Below are 17,662 nucleotides of genomic sequence, written 5' to 3' on the forward strand. Positions count from 1 at the left end.
TTTCTTATAGCATTCTGGAAAATTCGTTTGCTCGATCGTCAAAAACGGGATAAACTGATATAGCGAGAGGGCATTAACAGGCCGAGCAGATCTTAGAGTTTTTGTGTACTCTAAGGTACGTTAAACAAAGCTGCCCAGGATTGCTGGATGAGGCAGTTATTCATAGTTTAAAGAAAATAGTTTAGTATTGCGGACGTTAATTATCTAATTTATCCAGACCCACGAGTTGTAAAGTTTTTCACGGGCAATGAAGTGGTGAGCTGGATATTAAAACATTTTTTTTTTCATGAACTATTGATTTGTTAAAACAAAAGCTTCCAGTAGACTCTGACAGATCAATATTTTTTGCTAACAGATGAGATAAAGTTTGTGCGATTTTCAACGATGTTTAGTATTATTAATTTAATGGCGTTTTCTCAGCTGTGTAAGTTTGAATTTTTTTGATGAAGTGCTTCGTTGCTGGGTCTGTTCAGTTTATTCTAGAATGTTCTTTCACTGGCTTGAGCTATTTGACTTGTCAATTAGTTTTCGTTTTTATTAACAGTGTCTGTCAGTTGAACTGAGTTGATAGTAGTTACCGACATTTAAACTAAAACTTCACCAAAATTGTTTTTTCTGAATTTTCTAGTGGTCAAAAATAAGCTTTATTTGAAGCCCTTCGTGAATTTATGCTGGATATAAGGCTTTCACCCTGCTGAAGCTGGCTATTTTCAAATTTAGGGCCCCATCTGTCGTGTGAGAGCAGTTTGTCCAACGGTTGTCGAATTTTGATTCTATATGTAGTTAGACTGAGGATGTTGATGTGTTTGCGCACATTTTTAGTTCTTGGTTTATAAACAGGAAATTTGACAAAAAATTAAAATGTTAAATTTTAACGAACGACAAATAACATCGAATGGTGAGTTGTTTTCCAAGGGATATCTAGAATTTATCTAAGTTATTTGAATATTCCCAGGTTTTTCAGAGTGCTGTGTTTTCGTCTCATCTGACCCATTGATTGAGATCTTGACATACCTCTTTGCTTGTTTTTACCCTCTGAATCGCCTGTCATCAAGTCTAAAATCACAAAGGGGAAAAACCAATGAGTTTCAAGACAGGCAAAATATGTCTCTAGATCATTCTTTCGAGGAAACAAATGTTTGCTGCTGCTATTTAATTTTTTCTATCATTTGTGGAAACTAGAAAAGTGAGTAGCAAAAAGCGTCCTAGGAGGAACAAAGTGCTTGCGTCGCGCCAGAGTGCCTGCGTAAAACGTATTGCGGGTTATAGACGCAAAATTAGAATAAAAATGTCTATAGTTTGTCCCATAAAGTTGCAACGCGATCTAACGTTTCAAAGGTTCAAATTTAATACATGCAGAGATGAGTACTTTGTTGTTCTTTTGCATGTTGAAAGTTTTTCGAACGTTCGCTTGCGTTGCCTTTAGGGGACTTACTACACTTTTTGAATAAAGTTTAAGCCCACGTCCAATGTGGCTGGCATTGTCATATTGTTTTGTGAACTAAAAATGATTTTCAAGTGCGTCTAAACCTTGAATTCGTTGAGAGAAACACCCGTGTTCTTGTTAGCGTTAGCAGAACAGACTTTTATTTTGAAAGATAAATATTGAAGCTTCTGTAATGTTTGACAAAGCTAAAATGCAGCGTTTAAAGTTAAAATCAAGTTTACTAAATATAAAACAAAAAGGCCAGGCAAAACAGCTGAATACGAGCCCTAGCCCTGAGAATTAAAATAGTTTGTGCTATATTTGACAATCATCAGCAAAATTGAATTTATTTACAGCTGTGAAAGAAGTTCAATGCAAAAAGAATTGGTGGTCTCATATGAATAGCCGAAGTGACTAAAAGCTATAAAGAATAGCCGAAACTAAAAGGAAAAACAAAGATTATTAACAAAATTGCGCTTCAAAACCATTCAAAACTGCGGTTTTTGCAAATGCTCAATGTATCCCTAATTTCTCACAGAAAAATTTGTTTAAAATGGAAAATTTTGCGTTTTGCTTGAAAAATTTCCCAAACAACTTAAGTTTTGACTGCGAGTCACTTCAATGCAAATTTGTTGAAATCTTCGATACCAGCTGCACGATGAGCTTAGCAAATGTACATGAAGAAAAAATTCATTTTTAACTTGACCTACTTTTCTCCAAACTTTTTGCACATGATGTTCCGACCCGAGCTCATCTACATTTTTGACATAATTGTCAACCTAATGATGAGATTATTCAAAGTAGATGTTAGAGTTTAAAAAAAATCGTTGCATATTTGAACTACTAATTGAAATACATAACACCACGCCACATTACAGCGCTCAGAAGATCTGCCATTAGAAAGACTACGAGAAAACAAAACAAACAACAAAATGAGAAAAAACATGTTTTTTTAGCGAATGTGCTAAAAGAAGAGAAAAATAAATATTAACCACTCACAAAACTTATATCAAAACGCATATTGGCCAACAAACAAAACACCAGTTACGACATGATATAAATGGAAAAATGGTTTTTGCATTGCAATGAATTGGATGGAACCTCTAAATGATTAGAATAAATTACAAGTTGACGAAAAGAACAAAAATTGAAAAGTATAAAAAGTCTTGGAAAACGAACAATATAATGAACTTTAATACTATTCGCTATAAACTGACTGCATTGAGTAACATCATTCTTTTAATCCTTACTTATAAGCCTATAAGACCAGTCAGCATTTCAAGACTACATGAAGATTTTCAGAAAATTTCAGAAAAAATTGAGCGAGAAAAGTGGCAAACCCAATAAAAGATAAGTTTTTGGTAAAAGTTTTTTTTTCATATACTTATTAAAAGAAATGGTGTTGTTCTTTCCTTAACAACATGACTTCAAAAGTATAAAGAAATATAATAAAACCACGAAATTTTTGAGAAAACCAGTTATATCAACGCCATTAAATTAAATGGCTTTCAACGGAAGTCAAAAAGTACGCTAAATTATACCTCAATGAGAAAGAAATGATGTTTGTCAATCAAAAGTAATCAATGGGACATCACAATAAGTCTTATGATTATGAAAACAACAAGTATATGCAAAAACCAGAAATTCATCAGAGAATTAAAAGAAGAAAGTTTCGAAGCCATTGAAACCATAATAGTTTCTCTGAAGACTTTATCTATGAACCATTGGACGGCTTCTCTAGGCCAATGGGTACTATCAGTGATGGGATAATGAGATAAGATGTCAAAAGGAACCAAAAATACAAAAATCCGAATTCTAGGAAATTACGAAAATTCATGGCATCGAAGTCATAAAACCAATAGTAACTAGTTAAAACCGCTTACCCGATTAATTTTGTATGCGATTTAAACGAGAGGGGTCATGTCATTACTGAGGTTTACTTACATATCATGGAAACAGGTTCAATAGAGGTTAGGATTCAATAGAGGTTAGGATTCAAAAAATTTAGGATTCAATAGAGGTTAGGATTCAAAATCTATTGAACAGGTTCAATAGAGGTTAGGATTCAATAGAGGTTTAGAATTCAATAAAGGTTAGGATTCAATAGAGGTTATGATTCAAAATTAAGAGGTTAGGATCCAAAAAAGGAACAATGTTATTCCCCGATAGGAACATAAGTTGTTTGTCATTCTGAAATCATCAAAAAGACATCACAATAAGTCTTATTATTATGAAGTATATAGTTATTACGCATGTATACGTATGAATAGGCATTTAGAAAATACTATTAGAGCGGAGGATTGAAAATAATGTGTATAGCAATAAGTCACTGCATATAATTTAGGCCTCAACCAAAAACTTGTTCTTATTGCATTTTTAGTGATTACGAGCTTTCTAAAGGGGTGTAATACTATAATTTTTTCAAAAAGTGTAACATATATGGTTGTTGCTAGCGGAAAAGATCCCAGTGTTTCCTCAGTTTCTAATTTTCTACATCTTAAATTATCGATGTGAATAGCTGCAAGATTCAAAGTGCAGGATCTCCTCAGAGGATGTGAAGTTCAAGTATTCGAAAGACAAACTTGAAATGGCTGTGAGTAGACTCAAGTTCTAACAAGAGAACAGACTTATTAAAGGTGCATCAGACAATTGGAAATGTGCACAAAAGTTAAATCAAAGAACAAACATAAAATTGGCCATTGCATTGATATTATTTTAGCACTCTCGGCATGCAAGTAATGATGTTGGTTCTATTCTGTGATTATGACAGTATGTTTTTTCTTTAGATCTCAGAATCGTTATGATATTATACTTGAAATTCGTTTGCGTTCCAATTTTTGGTTTTTTCAACAATTAAGAAAAAATTCGTAACGCAGTCTGCAAATCTGCAGCTAGCTAATGACATTTTGTGAAATTTTCAATGAAACATCGAAGGTTCTACTTCTCTTATATGTAGAAGTAAGTTTTGGCGTACTTTTGGTACGAGCTGAAAAAATCTAACAAGTGAAAATCTTTACCGGCTTTTACATCCGATGTAGACTTGCGTGGCTCGTTCTTGTTGTATTTACCCTGTTGCTGCTCCTGCTCCATTCTGGCCGAATTCACCACCTCGTGCTCGGGAATTGCCTGAGCTATGACTTTGCTGGTCTTTCCTAAGTCGGAAGCAGAGTGTCTTCGCAAATCTCGCACATTCATCGGGATCTCCAATTGGTTGCCGACAGCAAGAGTTCGTGCATGGCGCTCGGACAGATCGGACTGGCTTTTGCGAGTGTAAACGGAAGAGTGGGAGGGGGAGGGGTAAGGTGAAGGGGGTTCAATAATAGTCGTCACTGAGAGTTCGGACCCCGAGGGTTGCGATGTTGTTGTTGTTGATGATGACTGCGATGTTGGCATTGGAGTTTTTGACTTTGATTGCTGTAGCGATTTGATTAAAGTTGTCATGACTGATTAGCGTGGGAGGTGTTGACTGTTTTGTAACTGTAGGGTTTGCAGTCGATCGATGGCAGCAATGTGGGTGGTGTGGTGTGTGAGCGAGTGTGTGTGATGTGTGTGTTTGATGGATGAGGGATTAGTTAGTGACTTGACTTCAAATTAATATGTTGTCTTTATTTTGCCTTTTCCTGTTTGTTAATTTTGGTAAATGTGGTGTTGGTGTTGTTGCAGCCACTGCCGTTTTATCACTTGATTGCTCGCTCTTTGTGCCTGTCTGCTTCGCTGTTCTGCCTTTCTAGCTTGTTGTGCTCCTTGTGCTGTTGTTGCGTGTGGATAACAAATAAGTTTGCGGCTCTGCTTTGTATGCTAAGAATTTGGGATATTATTTGGTATTTGAAAAAGTATAATGCATTATTTGATACCTTTCTCTGCTCTTATTTTGCGGCTTAGTTTTTGGGAATCATCTTTAAGGAAAATTGAGAAACGTGCGGGGGAGGTAGGCGAATCAGCATTAACTAAGCGGAGGAGCCGCTATTACAAATTGTGCAAGTTTCCTGTAATTAGGTCTAAGCTAGGCAACGATTCTATCTATACCTACATTAATGCATACATACAAACATGCCATGCCATATTCAGTTACTCTCTCTCACTCGCTGTGACTTGCAATTTCCCCCGCTGTGTATCATAAAAACTAGTAGGGCTTGCAGAGCGCGCAAAAACGACACGAGAGGAAAAAAGAGAGAGGAAATAAGGTAAACAGAAAATTATATCAAAATACCAATATTAATACTACCACTACCATAAGCCACAAATGGTGACTGCTGTTTTTCCTAAGTAGATAGATACTTTTTTAACCCACTACTACTCCTACGTCTTTTTTCTGCTTATTAACACCACCAGTTACATTTGCTTTAAAAACGTTTTCCCACTCTCTCTTATCTCTGACTTATCTGCCTTTTCCTACTAGTGTAAGGTTAAACTGTATGCCTGTTTGAAATAATTACATGTTAATAGTCTCCTTCAAACGTAGCAATAACTGTTAATACTCTGTATTTATTGGTCAATGATAATACGTGAAAGTGGTTCTGTATCCTTTTGCTTTTAACTGCTTCCAAATAATCCATCAACACCACCTCCCCCGCCCCTCACCCCCTCCCTCGCTTACCCCAGCCATCTCTCATCATTTCTCTGATAGCCAAGAACGCAGGCAGGGGGTGGGATATTTTCTACCTACTTCAAATCAGATAATGTTGCCTACCAATTAGTGCAGGAAATTCAATTATTTTCTTCCTACTCGCGAGGTTTTTTTTTCTACCAGAGCAGTTTTGAATGGCATATTTTCAACACCATGGCGATAATGTTTAGCTTACCTTTTTGGGTAAATCATTTGAGACTCGGAGAGAAGAAATTGAATTTTTTAAATAAGTATAGAATGTGTGAATGTCATTAGTTTGTGACTTTTTTCTGAGGATGTTTTAATCGGCAAGGTATTCAATTACATCCATTTAACACCCATCAAAGTGCTTTCCAAATAAGATCTAAAAATATGCAGCAGATTTTCAAAAGGATAGTTCGTTTTTGACGCAAGTCAGAATTGAAAATGACGTCAATTTTTGATCAGATTTCAGTTATTTTAATGATATCCATCACGCCCTCTGATATGTAAAAGGTAGTGAACTAATTCCTCTTAATCTTTGCGTAGAGCGGATCAGAGTCTACAGATGATATCAAAATTTATTCACACAATGGTTCAGGCTAATTTTTTAAAATTCATTCGTTGTCGATGACGACGCAGCGGGCAAATTGAGAACTGAAATCAAAATAGTATCCAATCAGACCACAATGACATTTGGTTCATTGAGTCCTAAATGCTCTATCCATGTAGCAGCAAATTAATTTCAATATTTTTGAAGTGCCAAAAGTCAGTCTACTGTGCTATGAGAAGTTGCGAGGACAGAAGTTCCAATATGTAATGAGAATAAAAGATGCAAAGAACTATCGGTGGATCTTTTCCGTTTGTGCCACCCCATGTTAGTGGATGCGTATTATTTGCACCCCCAGACGCACGTGCAATATTTTTACATAATGATTTACTATGTAATGACACGTGCAATGTAACTGCGGGGTGCATAACGTACTGGGGGCACAAACGGAAAAGATCCCTAGAAGTATTTCAAAACTTAGAAACTGATTGTGTCCAGAATGGTTACGTAACTCATAAGTCTATTCGAAATTCTGGCTGATATCTCGATCCGTTGCGCGGTTCTCGATTAATGCAAATTTCAGCGTAAATGATCTGTCTGTAGTCACGGAAATCGTTGTCAAATATTTGATCAGTAAACAATGACATTTGAGAAATTTAGACAGCAAAAGAGAATACAATATTTAATCTGAAAAATGTTTACTCAGTCTTAAAAACAGCTTCCAATTGGAACACAGAAAGTATTGAAATGACGTGATCATTTCTCGAAGCTCAATTATTTGAGAAGCGACGTTGACGAAAAGCAAATTTATCTTTGAAAATTAACCGGAAGGGGAATTATTATTAGCGCCATTCAATGCATGAAAACCGCCAATGTGTATCAAAATTTCGGGCCTTGAAATAACTGAAACAAGTATTTCATTCTATAATTGAATTGAAACTTTGAACATTGTTTTACTACTTTTTGAAATTGAGAGGTGGTGGAGCGAACTAATTGGGTTCTGATGGTATTTCTTTATTTTTATAATTGTTGGTGAAAATCGTTTGTTTTACATTCATTGTTTTTTAGTTTTTTAAATGCTTTTGACTAAATTCCCCATGTGCCGATTATAAAAAATATTTCCAATGTTTTAACATATTGTCAAAAGTATCAGTAAGATATTAACCACTAAAATATGTAGGGACAATAGTCATCGACGTGTGCGACTTGATCTGAATTTGAATTTGAATTTATAGATACATAACAATATTATTGCATTGGTTTACAATAAAATTTCCGAAGTTATTAAAAGTAGGACATTATTTGTATCTGAAAGGTTCAGCATTGAGTAGTAGTACTCGTCAAGATGAACCTTAATGAGAACCAATTGTTAAAAAAGTCCATCGAACAAAGTTTTGTTTTCAAGAACGTATGTTTCGGTGAAATGTCGTAAAAAATTTTTGAAAGCGTATTAGTTTAAATTACATACGTTCCGGTATTAATTTCGAGTTCATTGGTAAATTGTATGCTTTAGTCAGTAGTCTTTTTAGGGAATGCTGCATTTTTGCCGTTTTGAATTTATCAGACAATATCAATTTTGCTGATCCACTGCGAGTGTTTAGCTTGTGCGCTAAGCTTTCTAGCTCAAGTTAATCGAGTTTCGACTCATCCCTCAATTGCAGGAACACCTCGCGACATAATTCAAACAAAAACACCTCATAAACAGACAAAATTTTTTCCCTTGTCATTATATCCGTGATTGTGCCAGTCTTTTTTGAAAAAAAAAATGCTACAAAAATTCTTTTGTGATTGCTGAATTTCTAAAAGATTAGTTTTGTAAGTGTTATACTAGTAAACCGTATCTAATTTTTGATTTGGCGAATGCATCCTAGAAGTTTATCAACTGTTGTTTCGAGAAATAAGATCGGGTTTTAATTAATACTCCGCAAAATTTTGATAGTTCTTTGTTTACTTGGACTATATGCTCCTTAAACGTCAACTGTTAGACCATTATTATCAAACCAACTTTGACATGAGGTCAAATCGTTTTTCAAAGAACTTTTATCGAATTTATTCGAACTATAGATGGTTGTATCATCAGCAAACTGCACAGTGAGAATTTTTGAAGCATTCCGGCAAATTGTTTATGTCAATCAAAAATAAACGTGGACCTAGCACCGACCCCTGCGGAACACCGTTGCTAATAATTCGATTTGTTGAAGATTTTGAGTTGCAAAGAGTGAACTGCATACAATTTCTAAGAAAATCTTAGAGCAATCCTAAGAATTTTCCTCTGAAACCTGAATTATAAAGTTGGATGAATAAAATATTGTGATTTATAGTGACAAACGCTTTTCTGATATCAACAGAGAAAGCTTGGCCCTCTTCACGGTTATCGATGACTTTTCGCATGAATTCAGTATACTTATTGAGCGCTCCTAGAAAGTTTTTTTGCGGCTAAAGATCGAACTGTTTGCTTGATAAAATTCCATGTTTATTTATAAAACCCAACATTCGTCTCTGCAATATTACTTCCATATTTTTAGAAATTGAACTTATTAGGCTGATTGGCCTATAATTGTTGTGATCTTTTTCTCCGGATTCATAGAGTGGAATAACTTTAGCAGTTTTAAGTTGTTTTGGGCACATACCATGCTCAAAAAATGAGTTGAAGATATCTGCTAATGGTTCTGAAGGTACTGTTTGTATTATTTTAAGCATCCTATTGCTCATGCCATCATAACCAAGTTTGTTTAATTTTTTTTGACGAATGCACTTCTTGTGCCGTGATAGGCTTAAAGAGAAAGGAATGACTGACTTTGTTTTGGCTAGGCGCTTACTTTTTACCTTAGATAGGTTCAAACCAACATTTGCAAAAAAGTTGTTAAAATTTTCTGCGTCAATATAATCCTGAATTTGTTTTTTTTTTATTGCGAAGTCTTCGATACGCTTCAAATAGTCCCTTATTTGACTTTTGAGCTAATTGATCGTTCATGGCTCGTCGATGGTTTGCTATCATTTGAGTTACTTCATAACGTTTTTTATACAAGTTAAGTTCTTCATTTTTTTTGATATTAATCAGTTTGTCGATTTTACCTCTTTCCGAGATTTGTTTGCTGATTTTCTTGCTTTTGTGAATTTTTCCTTCAGATTAGATTTGATTTCAGGTGCAAATTTATCATAGGAATCTATTACAATTTTTGTGAATAACGTAAGCTTTTCTGTGGGATCACTGACGAAAAGGATTGTTTTCATCATATTGAGAAATAAAAACAGAAAGTTAAAACTTTTTTCGCTTTTCCTATTTTGAAAGATTTTTCCTTTGAAATTTTCCTTTTTGTTGATTGTTTTTTGAAAACTTTTTACCTTAGCAACCATGATCACTGAAACCATTCATCACTGTAAGAGTTTCTAAAGCATGATCCGCTATTATATGATCGATACATGATTGAGATTTCTCTCACCCTTGGTGGATGACTATTTTGAGGCTCAAAATTGCAGATCAATAATAATTGGCGATACCTCCTCCAAAGAGCGCTATCTGTGTTTATGTCTACATTGGAATCCCCAACTATCTCATTACCTTTAAATGAACTAATTTGTGTCAGCAGTATTTCAAGAGTTTTCAAAAAACAGTTTGTTTTATTTGAGGTGGGATGTATATCACGAAAAATTGTTTTTTTGTTATACCCAACGATTCCAATGAGGTATCAAGTTGAATAATTTTAAAGTTTATTGTGTTTTTACAAAGTTTACGCCTCCTCCTTTCTTAAGTTTACTATTTTTGCAAACAATTTCGTGATAGCCCTCTATTGAGTACCGTGATGGCTGAATACGTCTGTCAACGAAGTTTCAGTCAGTTCTATTATCTCCGGTTTTAACTTAAAGTTTTCCAGAAAGTAAGTTAGTTAACGATGGCAGTATAACCTGTTGATATTAAGATAAAGTACAGTAGGATGGTCAATTTGACCCGATTGGTTCTCATGTAAATAATAGTTCATGTTTTTAGATAAGATGCTTCAATACTTAACGCTCGTCAAAGTTTTCTGGTGACTGTCCACTATCAATTCGTCTATGTCCTTGCTGATTTGGGGTATTACTCAGATCAAAGTCTCCGACATCATCTCTAGATCGTTTATCAATACGTGTGGGTGTGAAGAGAAGTTTTCTGGCATCTCTGACCTGGGATATCCCTATTTCGTTTGAGAATGGTAGATGTTCTAACGTTGACTGCATTACTTAACTTGAATATGATTTGCGTTGATGGTAACTTGCTGTCCTAGGTTGTTTTTGCACTGCTTGAGACAATATGTTTTCAACTTCTTGGACCGAGTTTACGGCTTTTGCTTTAAATATACCATTTGTTTTCGTGAAAACTTTAACTTGACAGTTTTTCGTAGTTCTGATCGTGTTTTTTTTCTCGCAATATTTTTAAACTCTAGATCCTGCTTCGGAAGACGCTCAGTCACAAACATCTGATAACCATTCTGATTATTTTGGTTTGCAAGCTTTCTTCGTCTATTGTAAATTTCGTTTTTATCCGCGGAGTATAAAACTTCATAATTACTGGCTGATTATGCAAATTTTTTGTCGGTAAGGGGTGACAAGCTTTAATGCTTTCTGGCGTAATTTTATAACTAAAAAAATAACAAATTGCTCGACACATTGCAACAGTAAGATGGGTTGGTGGTACTGGAAAGCTTGTAAAGATCAAGCAATCTTTGCTTTTATACCTTTCTTGATAATTCACTCTTTTTATCTCCGAAAGTTCAGTTTTCAATCGGTTTATTGTTGCATGTTTTTCATCAAGACGTTTTTCCAAATTATCCACTTTTTTACAGAGCGTTTGGATTAATAGTTGTGTGAAATTCGCAATTTCTTTGTTCATTTTGCTGTTACGCACTGCTAATAAATGCTTTATGTTTAACAGTTTATTTAGTAACAGTTTGAATTGTGCAGAGATAAATAAACGCGTAAGTTGCACAAAGATTGAAGTGAAATGCGCAGGAGTCTTTCAGCTGCAAGTTTATTTGAGCGTTAAAGAGAAGCGACTGTTTTCTAGCTGCTCATTTCGTGGTCTGAGTTCCGAATTATAGAGTGACTTTTTTTGTCTGAAACTATCCCAACAGAATGAGATCAAATTATGGACTTAAGCATGATGAAGTTTGCCTATGACACCAACCCATAATTTTGATACCAACTGCTGTACTCGTATCATCACAAGAAAAGATCAAAAGTAATAAATTGAGTACTAGTGCATTGGATTTTAAGCCGCAATAGATATTTGGCATAGGGCAAATTTTCATATCAAAAGGTTGCATTAAAAATCGATACCTATCAACTAACAAGCAAAGTAAATCAAAGATCATATCGTCAACTATAGCTTAACACCGAATAAAAGACACCATAGAAATCAAAAAGTGAAGTAACTAATATAATGGTTTGCAGCATCCATTATTCCACTTCGATTTGTGAAACATGTAGAAAGAACGGCTACATGTCAATTTACGGATTGACAAAATGACCAATGATCCGAAATACACGATGCTATAATACCCAATTTATCTCTTTGATTTTTTTCGCCTGCCTTTTTGGGATGTTGCCAGCCGTTTCAACTATTACTTCGCCTTTTGACTTTAATAGTGTTTTTTATTAGCTGTTAAACCATAGCTGATGATAATATTCATCTCTGACTGCTTTGATTTTTAGTTCATTTGCACCGATCTTATGTATAATGCATGCGCGAGTTGCAACCCGGCCTCTGGGTGCATAAAACAAAAATATGATAGGATTGATTGTGCAGTATTTATTTCTCTGTATTTTATCAAACTAAGATGTTTTTTTTTTCAAAAAAAAAAGTTTGGCAACAAGTATCCATAAAAGCACTTGATCCTATTATTTTTTTTCTATACCGCTGTGTTTGTAGCGTTTGTGTTGATCTTATGTCTAGAGTTTGTTTAATGATCTAATAATGTTTATCTTGATGTAACGAAATCGGCACGATGTTACGACGTTCAGTAGATCCTGCAAGACTGGTTCTTTTTTAATTTTGTGTGGCTGTGCAGGTGCTATTGAATGTGAGAAGTGCTCAGATGTCACAAGTAAAGTTGCTTTGCCGGTACCAATTTAGTCATTATTTTAATTGTTCAATTTTCCGAAAGGTGAAGTTATAACCGAAGTCTTGCTAACCAGTTCATTAAATTGAGTCGTTTTCAAATTAAGCGAAGTTTATAAATGTTGCGAGTGTGAGTGTATCTATCTTGACTAAACACCGTTTCTCTCATATTTTGTATGGTTAATGTTTGTATGGTTATTTTGTATTTTTGGTACGGTTAATGTCTATATGTAAGTAAGGTTTGCTCCAATAATTGAATAGTTGATATCAGATGTAATGGCATTTTATTATTTTCCGAAAATGTTGGAATTTTAGTTCACACAGAAATGCTGTAGTTCGAGAAATCAAGTGGTTGAACAAAAGGGGTCACGGAAGCTTCTGCATAGCACAGAAAGTTCCAAGTGATAATTTTTGTCGGAAGTGAGCGATCAAATAGCAACGCTGCTGTAGTTTAGTGGTTGAGAGCTCAAATTGACAACCGGGAGATTGCGGTTTTGAGGCGGGCACATCCCCCACTGAATTAAATTGCCCCGCCTTCGTTCGAGAGCAATTCTTCCGACGTAACTCAGTTGTTCATCAGTTAAAAGCTTAACTTTGTTGTTGGAACGTTTTCAGCCAGCAGCCATTAATGTGGTAGAGTTTAGACTTGAATCATTATTCCTTTCATATCAGAAACAGCAAAACTGATCAGGCAATAAAATGGCTTGAAAATGGTAAAATTCTGCTTTTTGTTCATTCGTTCATGCAATTTCAACTGATTTGCGTGCGTGACGTCATTTTTCACTCTTAGTGGAGGGAGTTTTTTTGTTCATTTGCGTGATAAATTTTTGGTCACACGTGACTTACCTCACTCTTAAAAATGACTTCCTCACTCTAAAATTGACGTTTCTTTGCTTTAATTTAAAGGGATAAGGTCAAATGAGTGCTTGTCACTCTAATTGAAGGTTATTTAAGAGCAGCAAATAGAAACAGCAATAAATTATATAGATTTTTAATCAAAATTTAACATCTCAGCCCTTAATGAAAAGAATAAGTTTCTTTTTTTTTTGGTCTGTCTTTTTACCTTCGTTTTGAGACTACAGATCTATGAAGCTATTGCGGCTTTTTTCTGGCAATTTGCCAGCTATGTTTTTTCATTTGGAACACTTTTGATCCCTTTTTTGACTAATCTTAGTTGACAAAACAAAAAGGCAAAAACGAAAAAGACAAAAATGAGAAAGTCGTCGTTTTGGGGTTTTGGTACAGAATTGTCTACAATTTTTGACATTGCAACGATTGTTCTCGAGAACTTTGGAAAGGTAGTTTAATAAAAGCTGTTTTGAAAAACACAATCATAATTAGTTGTTATAATCATGATAAACGTAATGACCAAAGACAACTCAAAAAGGTCTCCGTCGATTGTAAGAAATTTAAAAAAATACAAAAACCCCTGAAAAGCCTCTGAACCACAAAAAGACAAAAATACACTGTCAATTGCGTCTTAAAGTCTAATAAATATTTAAAATGGCTAAAAATGCAATCACAAGTGGAATGTGTGACCATGCATGATAGAAACATACCTGACCAAAAATAAATTGAAATACCGCAAGTGAAAAAATTTGGAGGGCGTATTGAAGTTTTATGATTTTATTTTTTTAATCAATTTTTTGATTAGATGCAAGTCGGGCAAATAAAATAAAACGGGGCAAAAATTCATGCAAGTTCTTTTCAACAGATATTTTCAGTCATGAAAACTGTAGGCTGTCAACAGAAAAGAGTGGTCATCTATGTGTTGTTAGAAAGTTAAGAAGATCTCAGTAATGAAACTATGTGGTAAGAATGCAAAACAAAATATAAAATCGGGCAAAAACCGAAAATTGCAAATATTTTACGCGTCAAATCTAAATTACGCGTTAAGACATTGAATAAACACCTTACATACGTGTGGTTGGGCCTCAACACAGTGTCAACGGGACCTGTTGTCATCATTGGATATAAGCTCGAAGAAACAATCGGAAAACTATCGATAAAAACAGTCAAACAAGTGCAAAATCGTAAAAACGTTAAGCAGTATACGAAAACTATTTTGCCTCTTTAAGCAATCAATGCAACGTCACTAGGGGACTGATCAATAATGGGAGTAAATAGCATAAGAACAACGCTCAAAACCCGAATACTCGCAAATTTTTTGTGAGAACATTGTATTGAAGTCATAAAAATCATAAGCCATTATCTGAAATGTAATAATGGTTCTCGAAAGCCTCAACTCAATTCAGTTACAATAACACCTGTTATTAGTGGGACAAAAATAAACACTACAAAAGAGGAAAAGACTCAATACTCAAAAATTCATAGTTTTTATAGAAACAGTGTCGAAATTGCGATTCATGAACATTTAACAGAATATTTTTTATTGCTACCGAAGGGCTCGCTACATGGGAAGTCTCATTAATGGGTCCTAATGTCAAGATCAAAGAAAGGAACAGATACAGGTAAAAGCCAAAAAGTTCAATTCTATTGAATTACTATGAAAGTATTAAAAATTGCAATGCATTAACTGAAATTTATACTGGTTTTCATCATAATACTCTTTACAACCTCAATTGAAACTATCATTAATGGGATTCCATCACAAGACAACAAAAAGAGCAGAAGATGAGGATAACACTCAAAAATTACATATATTATTTATTGAAAAAGTGTCGCAATCATAAAAATTACATCCCATTAACTGTAAAAGTTAGTGGTTTCCAAAGAACTTGCAACGTCAAGGGAACTATTCATTGATGGAAATAAATGACAAAGGTAAAAGCAAAATATAAAAGTATTACTCAAGAGTTCGAAAAACTCTTCAAATCGGAAAACTTTTGCTTCCTCGTGGAATAAAGTTTGTTTCCAGCGCAAAAATCTTTTACTTTTACCCTAACATTCAGCGTGATCAAAATCACTTGTACAATTTGACTTCTTGACTTCTCATTGCTTAAAATTTGAAAAAGTGAGCATGTAAGTCAGCGCCCAATTCAATCCAAATTTGTACTGAAGAAAACCCAGTGAAACCAACAACCGCCTTGTTTTCGATTCATCACTATTAGTTGCTCAAAAAGTTTATAAAGTGGACCATCAATGAAGCTGAAAAGGTGCAAGAATACCTGAAGTCGATTTTAATTAGCAAAAGTGGCAGAACTGGAATTTCAAATCGTTTTGATAGACAGTTCGGGCTCAGCTAGCCTTAGTTGTACTTTAGAGAATTGTTTGGAAAGGTCTTATGACAGTGCTCTTCGGTAGTATCGGCTAAAATAAATCTAAGCAAAGGGTAAATTATTAAAAATTACCCAAAATTTTGCAAAATTTAATACGACCCAAATGTTACCAACCGTTTGTCATAAGAAAAGGAAATCCTTAAGTATATTTTAACCTGTTTTCGAAGTATCAAAAAACAATTTTAAGCAAAGTTTTGAAAAGTGAAAGTGAACAACAAAATAAAAGAAAATCGCCCGATGTTGAAAAATTTGCAACCTCAACAACTCCTCGAAAAAGACGAAATTTGCAGAACCCTCTTGAAAAAATAATTACGCTGGACGAGCTTTCTAATGATATTACGCACAACTTTCTTTGGTAAATATATTGACTGGCCAATATTGACTGATCAAAAACAGTCCATTTGTGCATACGGTCGCCCCTCCCCTGTAAGTTGGGTCGGAACAATAATAAGTGTGGTCGGAATAATAATAATCCAATTTGATATCAGGGATGTATTTCATTCCCCCATGAATACGCTATCTCTCGCTCTCTCTCTCTCTCTCTCTCTCTCTCTCTCTCTCTTTGGGTATTCATCCCTATTGGGATACCCCTGATTGCCCACAGCTCCTTATATCCCTCATGTTAGTTGCTGACACGATTCGTCCGCATTCTAGGCATTCCTTGACCGCTGCTCTGTTCGTGTTGGGCTACCTCGTCTCTCCTTGTCACTTTTTCTGGTTGTTGATAAGGTTTGCTTTCTGGCTGTAATGGGTTACACAGTTTTCACATTTGTGTTTCTCATTTCCCCCACGGTGGATCCTCTTGATGTGTATGGATAAGCCTCCTCTGGACTTGCATTCCTTGCCTCACATTTCACATCTCAACTCGTTCTTCCGTCTGTCATTTCTCTCTAGTTTCTCTCCTTCATAACCGTCTCTTGTGACTCTTCCCATTGGTTGATTCGTTCTATCCTCTCTTTCACCATGCTTTTCCATTTTTTTGGTTCTGGGCTCATCGCTCTTGTTCGAGAACGTCCCACCCTTCTTCTTTGGCTAGCTTGTTCCAGTACCTGGGCGCGCACCGGTACCTTTTCTTTTCTTTAAATCTTTCAGCCAGCCAAACGTTACCTTCCGGACTACTCTTTTGGTCCCACTCGCAGGATGTGTCCTTAACTTTCCAGGCTTCTCTTTTCTGTCTTCATTCTTATTGACTTGATTTCGAGTTCTTTTCTTGCGTCCCATCTGTCTTTCTTCTTTTGTTTCATCTTTTAATGGGAGCCATTCGTTTTGAGCTCCAAATACTTCTGTATCATTTGTCAACGCAACTTTGCAACTTATTTATCTCACTCATGAGCCATGTGCGTACTTGACAGCTGTACGAAATTGTGCTCTCTACTATGGCTTGGACTACGCGGGCTTGTGTTTTCATTGAGAGTCGTCTTTTTGAGTCGGTTTTTCACTATTGTCCATGCTCCCATTCCTCGGCTGATTATCTTCTTCCTCTTCCGCCTCCCCTAGACATAGGCCCAGGAATCTCGTTCCTGCTGCATCATGCTACCCCAAGTTAATGTTTTCGCTCTCGTTTGTTCGTTCTTCGAACAGACCTCTACCTTCTTGGTGGTCTCTTTGGCATCGTCTAGTTTATCAGGCTGGCTTATTATGGTTGTATCGTCGGCAAATAATGTTTTTTAGTTGATTTCTGCTTCTTTGTTGAGCTGGTCTCTTCTTGGTTCCATACATGCATTGTTCGGTATATACGAGATCTCTACTCCATCAACTGTTCATTCGT

The 17,662-nt window shown here is 35.4% G+C and overlaps 1 protein-coding gene across 2 annotated transcripts; it reads right to left on the reverse strand.

The window, feature by feature from the left end:
* Nucleotides 1-851: 851 nt before the first annotated feature.
* LOC142342215 (uncharacterized) lies at nucleotides 852-6,367 on the reverse strand. Of its 2 annotated transcripts, XM_075393472.1 has the most exons (3): nucleotides 6,229-6,367; nucleotides 4,444-5,224; nucleotides 852-1,056 (listed from the first exon to the last, which is right to left on the reverse strand). In XM_075393472.1, exons 2-3 carry the CDS (start codon nucleotides 4,865-4,867, stop codon nucleotides 938-940), a joined length of 543 nt encoding a protein of 180 aa, XP_075249587.1. In that variant the 5' UTR covers nucleotides 4,868-5,224; nucleotides 6,229-6,367; the 3' UTR covers nucleotides 852-937. The 2 variants fall into 2 exon arrangements, with proteins under 2 accessions (XP_075249587.1, XP_075249586.1); XM_075393471.1 differs by lacking the exon at nucleotides 6,229-6,367 and having other exon boundaries at nucleotides 4,444-5,423.
* Nucleotides 6,368-17,662: the final 11,295 nt, after the last annotated feature.

Source organism: Convolutriloba macropyga, chromosome 7 (assembly GCF_964194025.1).
Source record: "Convolutriloba macropyga chromosome 7, txConMacr16.3, whole genome shotgun sequence".
Taxonomy (NCBI): domain Eukaryota; kingdom Metazoa; phylum Xenacoelomorpha; order Acoela; family Convolutidae; genus Convolutriloba; species Convolutriloba macropyga.